Raw genomic sequence first — 23,806 nt, 5'->3', positions numbered from 1 at the left:
ATCAGTTTTAATACTTGAAATAACTTTTACTTCAACAAAACACCTTTTCCAACTTAATTACTCGTAATCTAGTTCCATTAAACAAACCGTTCTTCTGATTCATATTCTTTAGTAACATTATTGGCAAATCGACTTTTAGAATCAATCTATGAGTCAAAATAATTTTGGTCTTTTTGATTTTATTTAGCATAATGTGTTTTTGAAAATTTTAGTTCAAATTAAAATCTAAAAATTAATTGGTATGATCTTAATTAAAAACCAAAAAATTGATTTTTTTATATGGAGCACAACTAAATTTGTTAATTTTGTTGCCAAGTATGGAAACAATATAAATTGAGTAAACCAGATATAAGTAAAAAATAAGGAGAAATATCTTTGCGCCTCTAATTAACATAATTTATTCGTATACGCATCTTAATTAAAACATATATTTTAATTGGTTTTAAGAAAATAAAATAGTTGGATAACTGAAAATTATGTTTCGTATCAATTCTAAAAAGAAAATAGAAAAAAGAAATATGTAAACATACATTTATTGTTATTAAATATTTGTTATCAAAAAGGTATAATGTAATTAACAATAAAAATATTAAGAATCGTTTATAATTTTCTGTTACAAGTGCCTAATTTTTAGGTAATAACATATTAATTTTTATTTACTATATTTTAGTTAATAACAAAATTATACTTTAATACAATATAGTGTATTAACGCGTTTAAAATAAAATGTAACCGTTCAAAATGTTAATAAGTAACTCTATTGGCGTTAAAGCTGCGCGTTTACAAAAAAAATGCATACTTAAAAATTTTAAAGGGTAACTAAAAAATATGAAAATAACTAATCGTTTGAAATCTTCTTATTGGAAGGCGTTGATTGACCAAAAATTACATTTTCTTTAATTTTGAAGACATCTGTAATAGAATATAATATGGTTAGCATATGAAAAAGATGAACAACATAAATATAAAAACAGAATTTTATGGAGCATGATGTTTCAATTTTTCTTACATAATGAATGATTTTAAAACATAAAACAAAAAAATTAGAAAAACCAGGAAACCAAATACTATTAACTTTAATGATAATTGTAGGTTATTTATATTTGGTGTTCATAAATATATTAAAGACATGAAAATTAGAAATATTACACAGGAAACAACAACAACACAACTTACTCTACTAGATATGAAGACTATCAGCTAACTTGAATCCACATAGATGATCAGAAATTCATTTATATAAAAGTATCTAACCCACCAATATATTTCTAGAATAGTAGCTCATGTTACACATGGGTTGAAAACATATAAACAACCATATACATATAGATAACCATAAAATTTCATAACTAACATATTAAACTAACAAAAATATTTAACATAAGTTTGTAACCAAAATATTAAACATTTAGACTGTATATATAAAAAGTTAATACTTACAGAAACTTACTATACACCTAAATTAAAAAACCAAATGAAGATACGAACATGTTATAATCATATTAGCCCACCATTAACTTCTTCGATATTTTACAAAAAAAAAAATCGCTTTGCTTCACAAACTAAAAAACAAAATAAATCATAACAGCCTAATTAAATATACAGCTAAAGTTTTTAATGTATTATGAGTTTCATTTCAACATTAATAAATAAATAAAAGGTATATTATATTATAAATTATTTTGTAATTAAACTTTTGTTTTATTTCAATTCAAAGACCATTTAGTTAAATGTATTAAGTTAGATTGAAGTAATAAAGTTTTATTCTACTAATTTCACTAATTAAGTCTAATTAAAATAATATAGAGATAATTAAAATTAAACCGGTTAATTTTAATTTTATTACATAGAAGTCATTCCCTAATTAAAATTTTGTTAAATTGACTACAATCTAAAGTAAATTATGTTTCAAACTCTTTAACATCATTACTTTATTTAAAATCAATTTCATTATATAATTCTTTTTTCAATTGTATACATTAATCTAGACATTTACGCCTAATTAAAATTGTTCAAATATAAAAGATGGAAACTTTGTTGAGATTGGAGACTATTAAAAACTACAAAAGAGTTGTCAAATTCGTTTATTAAAAATATAAATAAATAAATGTGTAAATGATTGGAATGTATCATTAAATTTAAAGATGATGATTATTTAGCATAAATAAGCAATTATAGTGAATATCAAATTTTTTAAATATAAATTTGAAATAAGTAATTAATAATATATTAAATTGGTCAAAATTACGTGTATTTAATATAACACATATTAACTTTACAGTATAATCAAAAGTAAATTATTTAAATTTTCTGTATTCATTAAATTTGTCATTTATGCTAATTAAAAATTGGTCAAATATAAAATATGGAAAGTTTTTTCACATTGAAAACTATTAAAAACTTTAAAATATTGTTGCAAGAGTGGTCAATTTCGGTTTTGAAAAACCAAAATAAATAAATGTAAATATTATTATAAAAAACTTTCCATTTTTTATAAGTTTACTAACTAAACAATATACTATTAACTTTTTTTAATTATCACGAAATTATTGTCAAGATTCTAGCATCATTAACTTATTTAACAATAAATTCATTAGATAATTCTTTTCTCAATTTTATACATTAATCTTGACATTTATGCCTAATGAAAAATTAGTCAAATATAAAAGATGGAAAGTTTTTATTTTCTATTTAGTTTATTAGTTTATTTTTTAATTTCACCAGAATAATTTAGACGAATCGATAATTCTTGACATTTATGCCTAATTAAAAATTGGTCAATCATAAAAGATGTAAAGTTTATTGAGATTGGAGAATATTAAAACTAAAAAAGAGTTCTCAAATTCGGTTCTTAAAAATAGAAATAAATTAATGTATAAATTATTAGAATGTATCATTAAATTAAAAGATGATGAATATTTTAAAATAAATAAGCAATTATAGTAAATATCTAAGATTTTCTAAATATACATTTGAAATAAGTAATACACCACATATTAAATTGGTCAAATAAATTAATATGTTTTTAATACAAAATTTATTAACTTTCCAATATTATCAAAAGTAAATTATTTAAAATTTCCGTTATATATTAAATATGTCGTTTATAATAATCAAAATTTGGTAAATATAAAAGATGAAAAGTTTGTTTGAGATTGAATACTACTAAAAACTAAAAAAAGATTGTTTCAATAATGGTCAAGTTTGAATTTTGAAAACAAAATAAATGATTGTAAATATTATTATAAAAAACGTTCGATTTTTTGGAAGTTCAATAAATAATTGTTAAAACTTTCAAGATAAGATTCAAAAACTTTAACACAGAAAAAATAAAGATTGTTATTCATATAAAAATGAAATAATTTACATGAATTGTCTAAGCTACATAAAATAAAAAATGATAGAAAATTAATAACTAAAATACATTAGTAATTACCAAAACAAACATAATCAAACCACTCTCCATCAAATACTTTTTCCATGCAATTAGCCAATCTACCAATTTGGGCCGCCATAAACTGAAATTATTTAAAATAAATTAATGTTAGTTATACAGAACTATTAAAAAACAAATTAGTAAGAATTATCAATGGATGAAACAAAGCTTGTGTGGGCAGTCGATGTATTTGTAAGAAGACATATTTGCACCGAGTGAGGCCTACCGAACAATCAAAGATTTATTCTTGGCAAGCCAAACATCATGCTTAGGAGTGCAAGGCTTCTTTACATAGGCTTGCATTCTGTTGCCATGCAAATTATTATTAAGATTAGTAAAAAGTTGTATGAATAATATAGTAAATTAATGAATGTGTTAACAATACCATTTCGTCTTGAACAATCATTTCGATGGACCAATCTTGTCCGGGCTTTGAGTTGTCATTCAGCCGCCAAAGTTTCAAAATACGCACATTTAGGATACACTCACTGTTAAGAACATCCAATTTGTTCAACATTGTGATATTTGTTGGCTCCGTCTTGCTAGTGGTGAAAATTTAAAAAAAAAACAAAAAAATTATTTAGGAACAAGAACACTTTTAAGCAAAAAAATAAAAGATGAAAATGGAAGATATATAAACAACAAAAAGTAAAAACCTTGACACAAAGCTAATCTTTTTTACTAAAGAGGCTTTGATGGTGTAAGAATTTGTCTCTCAAATGCACATATTTATATGAAATGGATTAGGGTAGGCTAAATTATAGAAAGAAAGTATACAGGTAATTAATTAGAAACATAAATTTAGGGAATTTAAAAATTTTCAAAAAAAGTTATAGTAAGAATGAATCGAAGGGAAATCCTAATTAATGGATTTTCAAATTTTGAATTTTCTAAAATGCAATGTTACATAATTAGATTAGAAATACAAATAATATATTTCCAAATTTTTGAATTTTCTAAAATGCCTAGTTTCCTAAAATGCAATGTTACATAATGTAAAAATATAAGTTACTAATTATATTATTTACAATAATATAATTAATCATCAATTATAACACCATATATTATGTAATGTAATTCATATAAGGTATGAAAATAAAAGTTACTAATTTTGTTATATATGTAACTCAATTTTTAATTAGTAAATCGTAATTATAAGTCAATGTTTACAATAATAAATCAATGGGTCAATGGGTCAACAATGGAATTGTAACTCAATTGTTATTGTTAAACAATAATAAGTCAATAGATTTGTATTATAATTGTTAAAACTTAATTAATGACTGTAATTAAGTCAGTGGGTCCATGGGTCAATGGGTCAAATGAATTACTATAAAACTTAATGATTGATAATTAATTCAAATTTACACCATAATTTGTACAATAATTAATTCAAATTAACAAATTAATTACAATCAAAGAATATATAATAATTAATTCAAATTTACAAATTCCATAATTAAACAATTTCCTTAATCAAATGAGTCATCATTTCCTAAATTTAACATGAATGGTATAAACCTTTACAACTTTATGAATTTGATAAATTTAAATAAATATAATATTTTAACAAAATTTTAATATTTTAAATCGGTAATCTCTCTATATTATATATATATTATCTATAATCTCTATATTAAATCTGTAATCTCTTCTATTGATGAAATATCAAATAATTATCTAAATTATATATTATATATTATCTAAAAAATAACAATTGTGGTGAATGAAATCAACCAAAAATAATAAAATATTCAAAATGAAATTTTGAATATTTGGTTTTCAAAACTATAGCTACGATTTTAAAATATTACATTAATTAGAATATTCAAAATGAAAAATTAGACATTAAATGAAAGAGGAAAGATAATACTTTAATAGCATTGATGAATCTTATTTTAATATATTATTGATTTATTTTATTAAGTTGAAAATTAGAGAAGACATTATATACACGAAAAGTATGAAAATCAACCAAAAAAAATGAGGGATATAGACTTAAAGCCTATTGATTTAATAGTATAGTTAGATATTCATACCATTTAATGTATTTGGTATTATTATCGATTCTGTTAGGGTTCCAACTCCATTGAGATGATCCTTCGTCCGTCTGCTACCAATACTGTAAGTGATTAACTTTTGCTCTTATTTATTACTGTATTATTTGTTTGCAGAATAGAATAGAATAATTTATTTATTATCATTATTTGTTTCACCAGCAGCAGGCCAGGTGGATGACAACACCAGTTGATTAGCTGGTTGCTCTTTCATGGCCACAATGTTGCCATAAATGAATTGACAAGGGCGTCCTTCTATTATACCTTGACGACTCATGATAATGCGAGTTAGAACCCACCAGAACAACTTAATCACATACAAAACGCTCATTAAGGTAATACAAAACAAGAACCAAAGCTCCCACATTTGACCACCATATCAGCTATGCGGCTATGCCTTCAAAGCTCGGTGGGGCTTTGCCAAATATCTCGAATACTGTCGTGCTCTTTCCTGCCATTATGTGTGGGTAGCGAGAAGGGGCACGGCCCATGAGAGTACAACATATGTTGTTGCATCTCCTCAGACAAAATGTTTTGCATTCGTCTATGATTTCTCGGGTTGAAAGTTGGTAACGTTGCGTATAGCGTGATTGAAGTTAAACAAAACAAGTCATAATGGGTGTTAAATGACCAAACCGGGAAAAATAATAAAGGGGGAATTTATCATGATTTTGGTAGTAGTTTATCATAACAAAACAAACCTGAATGTTGACATAAAAATTTAAAGGATAAAACCGAAATGTTACAATCTTTGGATAGTGTGATCAAACTCCTTACTAGTAACAAATTCGAAATGGAAATACAAGACAAACACAAAGGATGAAAGATTAATCAGCATCCATTTCTTCCAATGCTGTCTTAGCTGCTTCCTTCGCTTCCTCTAAAAGTGCTTCTGGCACCTAGTTGTATGAAAATTTAATGTTTAGACACTATAAATAATGTTCATGCAAATTTCATATTCTAGTCACTAGCGTCTTGTGTTCGTCACAACTTGAAAAGATAACCATAAAACCCAACGTTCAAGGGGGCATTCTAGTGTTAACTTTTAACTCTAGTATTAACTAACTTTAACTTCAAAATTTTCGATTGAATATTTTTACTTTTTGGAGAGGGAGTTGTAGCTTTGAATCTCACGTTTATAAGATGTGTGTTTATAAGGGTATTATTGTAATTTTTTTTAAGTAGCCCTAACCCATGCAGCAGGTATATTGGTGAATGTCTAAAACTTGATTAGATTTAACCATTTTAATCTAAAAGTTCAGTTAAATACTTATTTTATCCAACTGTCAGCAGGGTGTATACTATTTGAAACTCAATAACAAGTTAAAAAAAAAATTTACAGATTTTCACAGCATTGACACACAAAATTTTCAGATGGATATTATACGAAATTAATATTTTTTTAACGACTAGTGCTTCCGTATGAACACACACTCAAAAAAAAATGTGCTTGATTAAAAAAGGATGATGGTAAAAATATTATTACCTTCTGGTGCTGACGGTTTGATTCATCACAAACCCAACTCATCTCCAATTCAAATGTTTTGTCCTTTGCCTCGTCATGTACTCCATAGATTCTGTTTTTACCAGCATCATAAAGTAAAAATAAACACATAGAAAACTTACTTTTAACTGATACAAATATTAAAAGCAAAAAAAAAAAAAACAAATACAAGGTAGGTGAAAGTATTTGTGTGAAAGTATTTAACGTCCACCAACTATATTAGGTACTCGAACGATAATCGCTTTATTATTATCTGTGTAAAAGTATTTAACATTTCAAAGTAAGAAAAAAGACGCTCACATTTTCGCTACTTCAATAACACCTTGTCGACAGGTCATCTCAGAAAGCTTCAACTTTTCAATCTCACTGCAGTTGAATAATTAAGCAAATAAACATCAAGACAAGTATCTTAAGATAATCATGCAATAGAAGACAAGTTTGATTGAACCATACGCTTATTATGACCAAAAAGTAACATAAGTGGAGTCTAGATTCTATAACTCCACAAAAGATAATAAACCTAATTTCTTGAATAGAAAGTAATGCTATAATAAACCATCTTTTTGCTCTTAAAAATAACTTTTTCTCATCAATAGAAGAAGTTCTACAAATCCAGAAGCAAACAGTCATAACATTTTACATAAGTTTTCGTGTTACAAAACATAGAAACTTGCATGATGTCACTTCGGATAAAAGAAACGTTTACTTACGTTTTAGCAGCCTGCCTGCCCTTCCCAATTGCAGCACCAAAATATCTCTACATAAATAAGCAACAAACAAACACTCAAAAAAGCATATTATCCACCCATATAGCAAACAAACTTGTCATAAAAAATTCACAATGCACTTTCTATAGTGTCTTATTTTAGTACATGTAACTTTAAAGTGCCATTTAATCATTGAAATTTGTAAAACTGTTTCATTTAATCATTCAATCAGCATGTACAGTTAAACTGTTTCAATTTTCAAGTTTCATTGCTAACTTGTATAATGAAAGTGTTCATGTAGTTTTTAAAGAATTGCTGACATATCAATAAAGGGGAGAGTTCAAATAAAAACGACTAAGATACTTCAAAACTTGTAAAAACCTATTCTAAACACTAATTTTACATTTTTTATTGTTTTCATTCTTGTTATTTGTTATTAATCTTATGAAAACCAAAAAAAAATTAAAAAAGTAAATGTTCACGAAAATACATATATGTAGCTCGTAATCTACATATATTTACCTCATATGATATACATATATGTAACTTCACAAAATACATATTTTTTTTTTACTTTTCAGTTTTGACAAAGATTCATAATGCATATGAAAAAAATAACATTAACAAAATTAGTGTTTGAAAGTGGTTTTCATGAGTTTTTAAGTTAAATGTGGTTTTCGATGGAACTTCCCCCTACCAATAAAAACTAAAAATATACTAGTGAGTAGTGACTGATCTTTATTGGCATGTTCACATATACTGCCAAGTGGAGTACCGAGTCAGCAATGATTTTCTGAAATCTTTACTGACAAGACAATAATGTGTTTGAAATAATACACTCGGACTGCCACGCCATTAAAGAAACCGGTCTAACAAGTTACAGGTAACAAAATCACTAAACTGGCATAGTTTTACAAACATGAACGATTAAATGGCACAAAAAAAGTACCAAGTACTACTCTGGAGCACTAGAATAAACACATAGCTATTTTGTAACAAAAATCCAAGTTAGTAAAATTAAGTACATCTTAAATCACTCATATTACAGTCAGTTATACCAAAAGAAATGTTTACTCACATAGGAAACACCAGAAGGTTCAACCATGTATAATTGTGGGCCATCACGGTCATAGCCTCCGAGGATCACACCGGATCCAAAAGGTATGCAGAATAAATACTAATCTCAGCATATAAAGGTGTTCAGAAATTTGAAAGTAATGGAAAATGTTTTTAAAGTACCTGAGCCACCAGTAAAGTGTGCATAGATGCACATAACTAGCAACGCGGTCAGCAAGTTCTTTAATTGGAATAGGTTCACCATAAGTACTGCAGGATTAATAAAGCTATTTGTCAGCATAAAATTTTCATACAATACTTAGATAAAACATGAAGTATCTTGACATTTCGATACTAGTGACACTATTTCAAGGTATAATCTTTGCATGTTTACAACAAGATAAACTAGTGCAAGTCTATAAAGATGCTACAGTTAGCTATCCATTGTAACTCCCCGTACTTTTTTATCTAAAATAGAAGTGTGCTACTTCTAAATATTAGCTACCACATTCTACAAACAAAAACACAAATTCAAATTAAATGTGTCCAATTGAAAAATAGAGTATGACACGTGCACTATTCATATATAAACTATCTGTAATGGTTGCTTCATTTGCTTTACAGAAAATAGTGACCATAATGCAGGATAAAAGACCCTTAAGTACTCTGAATCTCTGATAAAGTATGATACAGCCAATAGACTTTTTTGCATTTGTGCTTCACAAGCTTAGCTTTACAAAAACAGACTAACAATGAACACAATGAGTAAAAAGGACCCCCTTCAAATAAACAAAGCTACAGATTTCACGCAGTGACAGCTAGCTATAGTAGCACCAATATATTATAAGCTCAGACAAGGGTTAAAAACATATGTATTGCTATACTGTCTGTCACTGACTAGTTGACATATACAAGCTCTAGTATCATTCAAAATCTATTAAATCATACTTATGGTATCCCCATTCCCCAAAACCTAAAAACTGACTAGTTGACATATATGAGCTCATACTATCATTCAAAATCTATTAAACCATACTTATGGCATCCCCAAAACCTAAAAATACAATCAAAAAGTATCGACAGAACACAGTGCATGAAAGTGAGCTAACTTTTCATAATTGTGAGCTTCAGATTTGGCTCTTGCAACAATCTGTCTCCCATCTGCAGCTAGCCCTGCTACACCCTGTATGTATCAGGTAACAACAATTAATAACTACTATGTGAATAATAACTTAAAATGGCGTGCATTAGATCAAATTGACCAATCAACACCTTAAAGTTAGTTCATTAGTCAACAACCACGACATAGATAGGGGTGTAATCTAGCCGAACCTGAGCCTCAAATAAAGCTCGTTTAACGAGCCTTGTGTATTTATAAGTTTGACCTTTTTTGGACTTGTATGTATTAATTTCACACTGTAAATCCGAGCTCGAGCAAGGCTCATTTAATGTTTTCCACAAATATAACTATGAACGTATATAAATGAATTAATTAATAGATAATAAACAAGCCAAGCTCGAGGTTGAAAAAGAGCTCAAAACGAGGCAAGCTCGAGCTCTGGAACTCGTATACACCCCTAGAAATACATAATAATAAAGCATAGATATATATATATATATAAGCAGTAAATGATTTATAATTACCATTCCAGAATGACGGTGTACGGAATGGATTCGACGGTTGGATCCAGGCAACATCATCTTGGATGCAATCAGCTTCTCAACTCCTTACAAAATTATTAGTAGTTATAATAATAATAATAATAATAAGTAGTAGTAGTGTTTAATTGAATGAATTAATTAGGAAGTGAAGAGGTATTAATAACTTACAATAACGATGCCGTCTTTGCATTTGATGCCGACGACGGTGCCGCTGTTGTCGACGGCTTTAGCTGCGTACTCGATCTGGAAAACCCTGCCGTCCGGTGAGAACGTCGTCACCGATAGATCGTAACCTGTTCCTATGCTACTCATCTTCTTCTTCTTCTTCTTCTGATTCTAGGGCTAATTAATTAATTTGATACCATTGATTTTGGTTTATTGATTTCACAAGTGAAAGAAAGAAGTTTATAATTATCAATCGGACTGCTTTGGTTGTCTGTCTTTCTTTCTTTCTTTCTTTCGTCTCAAGAAAGCAAATGACAAACTACACCCTCAACAAAATCCTTATACAATTGCGCCCCTTCTAAATTACTTTTTAAAAGTTCACATGTATGAGACGGGTCCGTACAAAAAGCTTGAGGCTAGAAACTCGGAAAAAGCCCACTCGGATTGAAATTGATCTGAGCCGAGACCGAGCCAAGGGTGGCATGTGTGTATGAATGTTTTTAGAGTGGCCACTTGTTTTCTTACTATCCTTGTTCCTAATTCCTAATTGCTAAGTACCATCGCAATTTCTAAGTTTTTATATGGTTGTCGGGATGGTTGACAATTATATAGGTGTCAGGTTGGCTGCGATTGTTCCTACGTGCTGGTATGCTGCTTGGCCCAATACATACGATTTGTTGAGTCGAGTTGCACAAATCTGGGTTTTTAATACTTTGTTTCGAGTATGGAGTTGGGTTCGGGTATGATCAAATATTGGGAAACGAGTATTGACAATACCCGGGTCGGGTTCGGGTCCGAGTATTCTTTAAAAACCATACCCATGCACCGGGTTCGGGCTGGGGATTACAAAACCGGGTATTGAAAAAAAAACTCTATTTTTGTGTTTTTCGGGTATAAATTGGATTTTTTAAGGGATGCACTTTTTGGGTGTTTCTCGGGTATTTTTAAAGTATTTTCCGGGTATTTGTAAAACTCGGTTTCGAGTATTGAAAAAACCCAGTTCCGGGTATGGGGGTATGGAACTGATTCGGTATTACCAGGTACAAATCGGGCTCGAATGTACAAGTTTTGATACCGAAATGCATATCTTATCAGTACCCTACGGATAGAGTTAGATACGAATTCGGTAGTAAAATTCTGGGTATAAAACCGGTTTTTGAGTCTGTTTTTTTTTCACCTCTACTGCTGAGTATATTCGGATGTATCATTGTCCCTCTTCTCAGATATCTTCGGCAACGGAGGAGTGTTTGGAGCAGGCAGATTAAAATAAATCAATCTCCAAAACTCATCAATTTGAATACTTATAACAACAATGGTGTACGCAAAACCCTAAACCTCAATTAGAGACATGTCAAGGGTTCTACACCGATTCATACACAAAACCCAGCCACCATTTCATCAAAATTACCTCAAGTTCGGGCCTTTCAACTCCACCACACAACGCCGATGGAAGAAACCAGCAGTCACCGCACAAACCCGGTTGGAAGACCGAACCAGAGACCTAAAGCTCGATAACCTCATGAAAAAACTTCACAAGCTCAACTTAATCCTAAGGCTCCATGACCTCATGTCCACTCGCCGCAGAGGTCCTTTTGTTTCCGTTCAAATCATGTCTCGTTGGACCCACATTGTTGGTTTAAATGTACCAATTGGTGGGTTTATCAGGAATGCCCGCCATGTGTTCGACGTATTTCCTCACCCCGTTAAACGGAACGTTTGTTGTCGATTAACTTCCAAGATGAGTCTTTTGATTCAGGAAGAGAGTAGTGTGATTAAAGATATGGAGTTGGATAATGTGAGAAGGATAAAGAAGCTGTTGATTATTTCGGTTACGGGTAGTCTTCATATTCATGCTTTGCGGTTGATCAAGCGGGAATTGGGATTACCGGACGATTTTCGTCAGTCGATTCTTGGAAAGTATGATGATTTTGAGCTGGTGGATTTGGAGATAGTAAGATTGGTTGATAAAGGTGATGTTGATGGGGATTTGAAGGTGGCTGAAGTCGAAAAATGGAGGGAAAAAGAGTATAGAGAAAAGTGGTTGAGTGAGTTTGAGACGAAATACGCGTTTCCGGTTCATTTCCCGACGGGTTTCAAGATTAAAGCTGGGTTTAAAGGAAAGTTAAGAGATTGGCAGAGGCTTCCTTATATTAAGCCTTATGAGAAAGAAGACGGTTTTCGGGCTGCATCTCGTGGTGGGGTTGAACGGTTTGAAAAACGGGCGGTTGGGATTCTTCATGAGCTTTTAAGCTTAACTGTTGAAAAGATGGTGGAAATCGAACGACTGGTACATTTTAAGAAAGATTTTGGTATCCCGGTTAATTTTCGTGAGCTGATTTTGAAGCATCCGGGAATCTTTTATATATCTACAAAAGGTTGTACACAAGTGGTGTTTCTTAGAGAAGCATATTGTAAAGATGTTCTTGTTTCTCCGAATCCTGTTTATGTTGTTAGGAGAAAAATGTTGGATCTTGTTTTGCTGGGGTCCAGGAATACTAGAGAGTTGAGAAGTCAAAGTGAAGTCAAGGAAAGTGTTGTTAATGATGATAAAAAACAAGATCAAGATCTCGGTGGCGTCGTAAAGGATGATTTTGTAATCTCCATTTTAGAAAATCTTGATGATGATGATGATGATGGGAACAGTGAGGATAGAGAGGATGATTATGTCTTTCCAGATGATGGCGGTTGCCAAACATGATCTTGTGTTATATCTCAAGTGATCAGGTCGTCTTGTATTTCTATTATGGTATCTAACTATGGAGCTTATGTGCGGGTCAAAACAGGCCCAACCCGTCGATCTTTATTACCATTTCATAAAATGATAGATGGCTTTTAACATGTGTTAGCTAGCTAACCTTGTTACCAACAAAAACCACCTGAATTGACCCAAAAGTGGGCTGAAATTGCGATAGGTGCCTGCAGTTATACCAGAAGCTCAATGCTGTTTATGGAAGCTTCAGGTAGTGATAAAAAAACAGCTAAGATTGTGACAACTGTTGTTCTGGACGGTGACGAAGATTCTGACCTCCGAACTCTACTTCCTGACCTGGTTTTAGAGATATCCGGATCACTTGGCATATAATAATATATATTATGTGAAAGCTAGTTCCCCCAAAAGTCATACATAGTGCAGCAGCTTATGTAGAAAAGAAAGGGTGCCTCTTTTAGTGCGCATTGAGCTATTGGCATTTTTTTTGGTAATAATAATAATACTGATATGATATTCTAGGCACTTTAGTTAGTTACATGGTATATTATATATATTATTGTTCCCAATGCAAGTAACCATATTTTGTTTGAATCTCAGCCCTTAGATGAAGCTGAAAAGCAATCTCAGCCGTTATAAGTCATGAAATACCTTCTAGAAGGGGAGGTTACCAGCAGTTTGCTAACTTCACTCCCGCTCACGTCTCTCCGCATAACACTCCTCTCAAACCCTAATATATACACAAATGAGGGGGCGGTTCCTCGCTCTCTCATACGCACATCTTCACTTCATCTTTCGATTGTGAATTGACGAATAGTGATCATACAAAAATCAAGTTTCTCATACCAATGGTAACTTTTAAATTTCTACCAATCCAACAATCTATTACTTCGCATGTATCTTCTGGGATTGCACCAAACCTGAGGGTTCAGATTGACAAAACTAGATTGCAGGTTTAATAGTCAAATTGCAGATTCGGTAACCAGAAATAAAGGAATTTGAACAAGTGTTCATTATGGCGTCGTCATTAATTCTATGGCTTATAGTTTTTGGTTGCGATTGGTCTAGCATCAAGTAACATTTGCATCGATACGATTTCAAAAGTTATTAGATTGCTTCATTTTGATTATGATTATGTTACTCTTCTAATCCTTTGGTGACATTTTTTTTATTTAATTGCAATATTTGCTCATGCTATGCTTGGTTTTGGTGGGGACTATATATTATCTATAGAAATGGTAATTTCAGGTTAGAGATCCTAATCTGCTTTAAATTTCTTTGCTCAAACATAAATTTGACTTGAATGTAAACCAATATTCAATTGAGCTTACACGGTTAAACCTAATGTTCTTTCTGATTTACAATTTTATTTGAAAATAATTATATAGTTGCCATGATAAAAAAACAACTTTCATTTGACTTTATCATGATATTTAAAATGTTTGTTTCTTCATACTTTCTAGGCCGAACAGGACACCGATGAAGTTATTGCTCAAATCACTTTACTCCGAGAGAAAAATGTAAGAAGTTTGATGATAGTTTACATTAAAATAACAAGTTGTTTTTCCTAATTATAAATTATAATGGAAAAATATACTGCAAGGTGATATGAGGAGTCTGGACGAATGCGTACCCTCACAAAATATTGATATCTTCGGATACTCACTCATGATGGGATCTCGGTGCTCCGATAAGGCACAAATGAGTTCGTACCTGCTTTGGTAAAGTAGCTATTCATTTTTCTTCCTTTTACTTACAAGTAATGGATTAGCTTTTAATAAAAATAAAAACAAAATATATGATCACACATAGTTTATAGTCCTTAACTCCTTATTAACTATATTAGCTTTTGACTAACATCCATCAGTTTTTAGAATATTTTTGATTGGATCTTCTTATTTACTTCCAAATGTTATTTCTATATCAGGATGTATCATCAAAATTAATATTCTTTTAGTTTCAGATTTTTACCAGTAAAAACCGAGAGTTGACTGACCGAGCTGATTACAAGCTCTATAAAATGGTGGTCCAAAAGGGTAGGTTTTATTACATACTCACTGTATAGAAGAATGTTCTGATCTTAATAATATGATGCGTAAATTTTTTTTTCCAGGGTTGCCCTTTCATAGATTTTGCTGACTTTGATGCATTGAACAAGGCTATTGAACTCTATGAATCTGAATTTTATGGCGGAACCATAAGTGTGAAGGAAGCAAACCAAGAGGCGATGGAGAAGGTTCTGGACGTGGTGGAGTTTGTGGTGGCTTTAATTCGTGGCAGGAGTGGCGTGAGAGGTAGGTTTGGTGGCAGAGATGGTGGTTGTGGTGGTGGCAGAGGACGTGGACCTAGCGCACCTCGCTTGACAACACCCGTTACAGGTATATGCTCTTTATATTCCCTTTTTAGTTTAACCAAGTCATTAGGCAAAAGCGTTTTCTTATAAGCAAATGGTTTTCTTTTTCAGGAAAGAAGACAACTTTTGGTGACGATTAGATCTTTAACAAGTGTTCATGTAGGCTGTGATGCCTGTAGCCTGTTTGGTTAAATATAATAAACATTTACAAGCTACATGTTGTGAAATTGACTGTATACCATTTCAAATACAAGGTTATCCATCCATTCACATCTTCTCGGGAAGGTGAGTTCAAGGACGATGAAGCCGATGGCGACGTGATAGAAGAAAGAGGCTTGTATGTCAGCTGTTGCAATGGACGGAAAAGGTTTGTTTTCCGTCTTCATTATATGATTTTAATTTTAATTTTGAAATATAAAACTGATAATTGTTACCTCAAAAAAAAAAAAGAAGAAAAAAGAAAGAAACATGTCAATCATCTGCCAGCAAGATCCTACTTGATGCAAAGCTGAACGAATCGGAGGCACAGCTATTTCTTTTTCTTTTTTGGTTAGCTTTGTAATTGCACACTTCTAATTCAATTTATATTTTTGTTTGAAAGACGTAAAACCCGGTCTACCAGAAGTGATTGAATTGTTGAAGAAGTTTCATGAAAAACAAGGTAATAGCCGGAGAGCTCGGTATGCTTATGTTTCAAGTATAGGAGAAATGGCGGCAAATGATTAAACTTGCAAATTTAGAAGAGGAAAATGGAGTTTGTTTATGGTGTTGTAGTTAATTTTCTTTCATTAATTTTGTTTCATTAAAGCAACTAGAACAATATGTTATGTACATATGTTTTTTATATGAAGTGGATACTTTGCAGTTTGCAGAAGGTTTCTATAGCAAGGGTGTTATTAATGTTAATTTAGTAAAGCTTTTTTTGGGTGAACATATTGGTTAAGTTTTAATTTTATTAATACTAAGAAGATAAAATACATCTACTAGAAACTTAGTTCTGTATTATACAAATAATGTGAATAAAATATACTTATGTCATAATAACGTTAAAAATGCCCGTCCACCGGACGGGTATAAAACTAGTTTTCTATGTCTGTTTAAAGAATCTTTTAAATTGAAAAGGCCACAAATGGCTTCAATAGTTCAATGAACGATTACAATTCATTTGGATAAGATTTGTTTTGAATATTGTTATGAATCCAAATCTCTACATTCAGACATTGATGGGGAAATATGTGTTTATTTTTTCATATATCGATATTACCTGATCCATCCATCATTCGGGTCTATAGTTACCCGAATCGGTTTCTTCCACTGCCACGGGCACATCTTCTTCCTCGGATGCTAAGATTCTGGTTCTGCCACAACTGACAATAGAAAAATATCAATTTTTTGTTACCCGAGTTTACTATCTATTATAGTCATTGCTTTCTTAATTCATCATTTATCTGTAAGTTTGTTTGTTAGTCATTACTATATCCTAGTCTGAATATTATGATAGTTATCAATGTTTTATCATTGTTATTTTTTTCTTTTTCATATTAACCAATATATAAAAACCAATATAGTTTTTCGGTGTATACCTCATTAGAGATAACATCAAGCTTCTTCTCATATTCTCTATGGATATCCATGGTTCCTTGAGTTCCAGTAATATTAAACCTATAACGTCAAAAGTACGCCAAAACCTACAAAAGGAATTTTAAACCGATGACACATGAGGCTCCAAAGCCAAAGCTGGCCTCCGGTGGTTCATAGTATAGAACTATAGATAACAAAGATATCAATAATTATGATAATAATAAAAATGTCAAGTTTCTGGTTTGAACTCATAGTTAGACCTAGCGAGAGTGACGGGCCCTACAACCAGTAGTTACCATGACCATAGCACCACTAGCAAGTAGCAACATTGTCAACTCTAAATTCACCAAATCTATAATACAATGGTATTTTTTTTCTTTTTGTTTCATTTTTGTCATATAGATCAATGAAGCCGATCGACTTGTATTGAATATTTGATATATGATCTTAATCCAAGTGGTGTCATGTCTTCAAGTATATATGTTGAAATATTTGGATTAACAAAATTATTTTTGATCAAATTATATGTAATTTTGTTTTTTATTCTAAAGTAAGTTTTGTTTGTTGTAATTTAAATTAGTTGAATAATAATAATAATAATAATAATAGTAATTTAATTAATGGTTTGTGCAATTAGTTAATTTGTTGAATACGAGGTACAAAGAAACAAAGTAACAAACACACGTTCAATTCGTTCGTTCGTTGGTTGATAATAATAATATTCGTTCCTCACATGTTTTCGGTCTCTCTCCACGTACGTCCATCCTCCATCGAATCGCCGTTGATCGTTATTCATTTGTATGTATTCTTCTCTTGATCATCATTTCGTTCGTTCGTTGTATCTATATAATACATGAAATGTCTGTAATCTCATTCATTAAACGCTTTTATTTATATATGTTCATGTTCATATATATTTGATGTGGATTTATTGTGTTGAATGATTGCATATTATTTGCAATCGTTAGTTTTGTGTTGACGTACAGAAGCTAGAAAAATTTAATCAATATGCATGATGATCGACATAGCTAGTAAATAAAAGTTGTTACATATTTATTTCATTGAATGATTCTCGTTTAGGTTTTTTAATATCATAAACTAAAACATGTAAATTATGATTTTATTCACCTCGATCTGTTGTTGCTTCTGCTATTATTATTTCTTGTCTTTCACCTATATATACTATATTTGTCTTCAATGCACACATGATTACACTAAAACTGTCTTCTCATTTGTGGAACCAAGTGATCATTAATTATATATAATCTCAATTGCATGGGGTTGTTAATATAATATAATATAACATTGCAGCTTGCTAGTGTAAAGAAAAATATGGACCAGAGTCACCAGACATCAAAGCCTTCATCAGAGAAGGAGGTGAGACTCGTGTATTAATATCCCTTTAAATCGATCCTGTTAATATTATTAACAGCGCGCTTTTATTACATTGTGTATAATTTCATTAGGAAGCAGTCATTAAAAGTAAGTATGGAGGTCTAGTACCAAAAAAGCCCCCACTCATTTCTAAAGTAAGATTCTCAAGTCCATTATATGGGATTTATTAATGTAACTTTAGGTATTGTGGTGTTGGTATCATGTAACTCGATGAATTTGATGTTACTTAGGATCATGAACGGGCTTATTTTGATTCGGCTGATTGGGCTCTGGGAAAGGTACATATCTCCTCTGCCCAATTTTTTCACCTGACTCGTATTTTTTTTGTTTACTTTCACTGTAATATATTAAATGACGTAAAATATAATGTTACTGTTGGTAGCAAGGTGTAGAAAAATGCAAAGGACCTCTCAAGGCACTTCGGCCTAAACTACAGGTAAACAAATCTTGCTTTTTTATTACTGCGGTTAGTTTGATGTTCAATAAACTGTAGTATCTGTATGTTAAAATATATATTGCTAACCTGTATGCATTATGTATAACATCTGTTAATATTGTTGGATATCATTAAGTTAATAAATGAGTATCTTGGTGGTGACATTTTTGTTTATTTATCCTGCCTTATTATCACCCAGCCGACTCAGCAGCAAACACGATATAGGAAATCACCGTGTGCACCAACTGATGGAGAAGGTACGCGTGTTAAAACTTAAAAGTTCAGCATATTGTATTTAACCAAATTGCTTTAAAATTTAAATTTTCACATTTTGATGAGTAATATTTTGTGTTTAAATAGATGGAGATGGTACGCCAGGATCAGAGGACGGCCATGAATGATCGCATGAAGCTTGTTATCCGTCTTCTTTTTAGTTTCATGAATCAATACCTGCATTACAAACATATTATGATACAAGTATGCAACTTGCATTTCTTTTCTTTTATTTCAAGTGTTTTTGTTTCTATTTTCTATTCAAATTCAACCTATGTTTAAACTAGCTTTCTATTGGGATGAAGATGAACAAAATGGCTCAACTTTGACTCTTATTATACAATTTGACCAACTTCATGATCAATGAATCACTAACATGCATTTCCATGATTTTAACTCGCGTCTCGGTGAATCTTGTCATAAATTGACTTGAAATACATGACCAAAATGAATGATTACTCAAGTTCAATAAACTTTATGACCGCACAAAATTATGTACAAATTTCAAGCTAGGTATGACATTAGCTTATCGATTTCATCCGGGCTTCCTATGAATATTGGAGTCCGCTGATGAACCTGTGGATAAAGAAAAAGAAATATGGTTATACACTACGCTCTCCGCTAATAGTCTGCTAACCAATAGCACTTTGACTTTTCTGGTCAAACTCTAGTTAGTACCAATTTTGTTATAAAAATCATGAAGTTTGATACACATGACACATGAAAGTCAAATTGTAAATTGGCACACATTTTTATGGTTTGGTTGACCAATAGAAAGTCAAATTTGAGAATAATTATACCTGTTTAGGTTCAATATCAAGAATCCTTTGAACACCATCTATAGCTTTCCCACCAGCTTGTTCTACCAAATAACTCATTGGTGCACATTCATACAATAGCCTCAAGTTCCCATTTTTCGCCTTTATATTATCCGGATTTCCATAAATGCCACCATATAGCAACATTCTGTGAATTTCACCAACAAGACACCCGATGTACCGCCCCGAGTATGGTTTTCCAGCGGGCCCACCGGGCTTCCTTAAATCGTTAAGGTAGTTCTGCAGTTTAGGATCAAAAAGGTCGTAATTGCCCTCGTTAAACGAGTAAATTCTTCCCGATTTCGGTATCTTAATGTCCTCGTGTGTTAGAACAAATTCACCATAGGCCGGATCAAGTGTGAATCCATGAACTCCGTTCCCGATTGATATTGTGAACACCACTGAGCTTGAATATAAACAATATCCTGCTGCTAGTAAGTTGCTACCGGGCTGGCAAACGCTCACGATACACTTCTCTTTAGCCTGGTCTAACTGGTCCATCGAACCATCGTAATCAGATAATAATTAGTTATAACAAATAAACTATTTGAATGTGTTATAATTTTTAAAAAGTTAAAAGAAGAATTTACATACAGTGTCTTCATCATAATCAACAAGGCATTGTTCATCAGGCGCGTATATCCCAAATATAGAACCCGTGGTTAAGGCAATGTCGATATTAGCTGATCCATCAATCGGGTCAAACACGACAATGTACTTACCTGAATCAGTTTCTTCCACTGCCACCGGCACATCTTCTTCCTCGGATGCTATGATTCCGGTTCTACCAGTTGATCTCAAGCAGTTGCAAAACAACTGCTCAAAATTCATAATATTAGAAAACATCTTTCGTTAGCCAAGTTTATTATCTATTATAGTTATAATTTGTTTGTTTGTTAGTCATTGCTCTATCTTTGGTTTGAATGTTAGGATAGTTATCAATGTTTTATCATTACCATTAGTTTAGTTTTTATCATTATTCTTTTTCATATCTATATCTATTTATACTTCTATAACTACAGTACATAATAAAAGAGTAACTTTCTTGTCACTTGTCAGTCTATGGTGCATCCTCACCATTTCTTTCGCGCCCCTCTCGTTAATTATACATGCTTCTTTAACACTTTCTATATTTTTTTATTTCTCGCCTCACTATCATATTAAATAATAATGATTTCTATAATTCTTTATATTATATGTTTTGTTATTTAAAATAAATAACTGTAACATCCGGGTACAAAATGACTGTAACCTCCCATTTCATGCTTGGTACTTGGATGATGGGACTATTATTTATGGTGCCAACGAAGTCGCTAAAGCCCTAGACATTATCAGCTCGGAAGGGCCATCATTGGGGCTGCAACTTAATATTAAGAAAACCGAGGTTTTTTGGCCAGCGTGTAATGGGATGAAAGTCAAAGATGGGCTTTTCCCTAGTGGGATTGGTAGACCAGAGAGAGGGGTAAAGCTCCTTGGAGGGGCTGTTAGTCGAGATCCCTACTTTATTAAGGAGTTGGCGAGGCGGAGAGCATCTCGTGTGGTTGATCTTATGAAACTCTTACCTTGCCTTAGGGATCCCCAGATCGAGCTCCTCCTGCTTAGGTCTTGCATGGGGGTTGCTAAGTTGCTTTTTGGGTTACGAACATGCCACCCCCATATGATGGATGATGCGGTATCCTGTTTTGATAAGGAGCTTCGAGAAGCCATCGAAGACATAGTTGTATGTGGAGGCCCGTTCTTTGGTGATCTTCAGTGGCGACTTGGGGGGTTTAGGACTTGCATCGAAGACATAGTTGTATGCGCTTGGGGGGTTTAGGCCTTCTTTCGGCTCATGATGTTGGGGTTTACGCTTTTGTAGCGTCGAGGGCTCAGTCTTGGAAGCTACAGAATCACATCTTAAGGAATAGCAGAGTTGTCGACCTGGACTCAGACTATGTGCAGGCCCTGAAACGCCTAAATGGCGCTCTCCCAGACTTTGACATTGGCGGTTTCTCTAATAAGGACACCGCCCCACCAAAGCCTCAAAAAACTTTGGCGAATGCCCTTTTTGGCAAAATCGATCAGAGCCTGGGAGAAGTTTTTGGATTGTCCCCCCCCCCCCCCGACAGAAGGCGGTTATTGAATGCTTACAAGGTCCTCATGCCCAAGATTTTCTGACCGTTATCCCTATTGATGGCTTGGGCCAAAGCATGTCTGCGGTCGAGTATAGGGCCATTCTTTAGTACCGTTTGATGGTCCCAATGTACCCAGAAGACGAAACATGTCCGATCTGCCGTAAGGCTTGCCTGGATAAATTCGGAGAGCATGTGGTACATTGCAAGGAGATGCCTGGGTTCAAATATCGACATGATTGGGTGCGGGACGTCCTTTGGGACATCTTAAGGCGAGCTGGGATATCAGCTAAAAAGGAAGCCCCCGTAAACTTCCTTACAGACCCCACGGAAGGGAGATCCACTCTACGACCGGCAGATTTGCTCGTCTTTGGTTGGGCCGGGGGAAAACACGCTTGTGTTGACCTCACAGGGGTATCTCCCTTAGCTGGTTTGAGGGATAATGGGTTTGTAGCTGGGCAAGCAATGAAAAGGGCTGAAACGAAGAAGGTGGAGAAACATGCTAAAGCCTGCGAAGAGAACCAGCATGTTTTTGTCCCTCTGGCTTTTGATACCTTTGGCTCCTTGGCACCGGAAGCTATCCGTTTCCTAACCAGGGTTCAATGGGTTGTGCATAGCAATGTGTCGACTCCAAAGGGGAGGGGTATGTCTTTAGCAGGTTAGGGTTTACAATTCGGAAAGGGGTGGCGGCGCAGCTTGTTGCCGGCCTAGCTGCTATGTTGATGTAATATCTATGTTTTCGTAATAATAAAATTAAAAAAATAATAATAAAAATAAATTAATTAATTAAGTTTGTTCATAAAACAATATTATAAATCAAACATGTCTTTCATTACTTAACCGTGTAAAATGAATTATAGCGTTATTATAAGAAACATATACAGATTAATAAATAATGTCGTTTTAATTAACTAATGTATGGCAAATATTATCTTAGTATACCTCATTAGAGATAACATCAAGTTTCTTCTGATCTTCTCCTTGAATATTCATGGTTCCTTGAGCTCCCGTAATATTAATAATACTAGACCTTTGTAACAACGATGCAATCTGCTTGCAAGCCAATGAAATGCTAGATAAAACAATAGTCAACTCAGCATCAATATGACCGGCTTGTTCTTGCTTTAACAACCATGTTGTTAAGTTTTCCATCTCGTATCTGTTCTTCTTCTTTCTTGCTGGGGTGGTGGAGGCTGCCGGAGTAGTGGGACCAGCTCCGGCAACGGCTTGACAGGAGAGCGAGGAGATGGGTGGTTTTCCGGTGGTGGTTTCATGGCGAAAGAGGCGGAGGTGGGAGGGAGAGAGGTGGGGTTTGGTGGTGGTGGAGAAGACGGTGGTTGCCGGAGAAAATGTTTGGATGGATTCCAACATGGGAGATGAGAGATCGGAAGATGTTATCTTTGTGTTTGAGAGACAAGGGAAATGAGTGAATATGATTGGTGAGATGAATACAAGGTTGTCAACTTAACTTGTCATTGGTGGAAAAAGGTGACAAATGGAATATCCTTGTAATATTAGTAGATCTAAATAAACAAACTTATACAA

General features: G+C 32.6%; 3 protein-coding genes across 3 annotated transcripts; 1 reads left to right on the top strand and 2 right to left on the bottom strand.

The window, feature by feature from the left end:
• Nucleotides 1–6,140: 6,140 nt before the first annotated feature.
• LOC143608364 (proteasome subunit alpha type-3-like) lies at nucleotides 6,141–10,752 on the bottom strand. Its single transcript, XM_077083413.1, has 9 exons — nucleotides 10,587–10,752; nucleotides 10,405–10,484; nucleotides 9,870–9,943; nucleotides 8,944–9,030; nucleotides 8,783–8,867; nucleotides 7,708–7,754; nucleotides 7,298–7,363; nucleotides 6,980–7,070; nucleotides 6,141–6,392 (listed from the first exon to the last, which is right to left on the bottom strand). The coding sequence occupies exons 1-9, from the start codon at nucleotides 10,732–10,734 to the stop codon at nucleotides 6,321–6,323; spliced, it is 750 nt and encodes a 249-aa protein (XP_076939528.1). The 5' UTR covers nucleotides 10,735–10,752; the 3' UTR covers nucleotides 6,141–6,320.
• A 1,154-nt stretch (nucleotides 10,753–11,906) lies between these two features.
• Nucleotides 11,907–13,355, top strand: LOC143608403 (protein ROOT PRIMORDIUM DEFECTIVE 1-like). The gene has a single exon (XM_077083452.1). It carries the CDS (start codon nucleotides 11,936–11,938, stop codon nucleotides 13,283–13,285), a length of 1,350 nt encoding a protein of 449 aa, XP_076939567.1. The 5' UTR covers nucleotides 11,907–11,935; the 3' UTR covers nucleotides 13,286–13,355.
• Nucleotides 13,356–19,638: 6,283 nt separating this feature from the next.
• Nucleotides 19,639–23,680, bottom strand: LOC143608408 (fructose-1,6-bisphosphatase, chloroplastic-like). Its single transcript, XM_077083457.1, has 4 exons — nucleotides 23,204–23,680; nucleotides 20,745–20,966; nucleotides 20,133–20,642; nucleotides 19,639–19,908 (listed from the first exon to the last, which is right to left on the bottom strand). The coding sequence occupies exons 1-4, from the start codon at nucleotides 23,630–23,632 to the stop codon at nucleotides 19,837–19,839; spliced, it is 1,233 nt and encodes a 410-aa protein (XP_076939572.1). The 5' UTR covers nucleotides 23,633–23,680; the 3' UTR covers nucleotides 19,639–19,836.
• Between the last annotated feature and the right edge of the window lie 126 nt (nucleotides 23,681–23,806).

This window comes from Bidens hawaiensis, unplaced genomic scaffold (assembly GCF_021521415.1).
Source record: "Bidens hawaiensis isolate Kalapana, Puna unplaced genomic scaffold, B.hawaiensis_p1.1 tig00419365_1, whole genome shotgun sequence".
Taxonomy (NCBI): domain Eukaryota; kingdom Viridiplantae; phylum Streptophyta; class Magnoliopsida; order Asterales; family Asteraceae; genus Bidens; species Bidens hawaiensis.
Note: the sequence above shows the minus strand (reverse complement) of the source record. Positions and strands in the feature narration are given on the sequence as shown.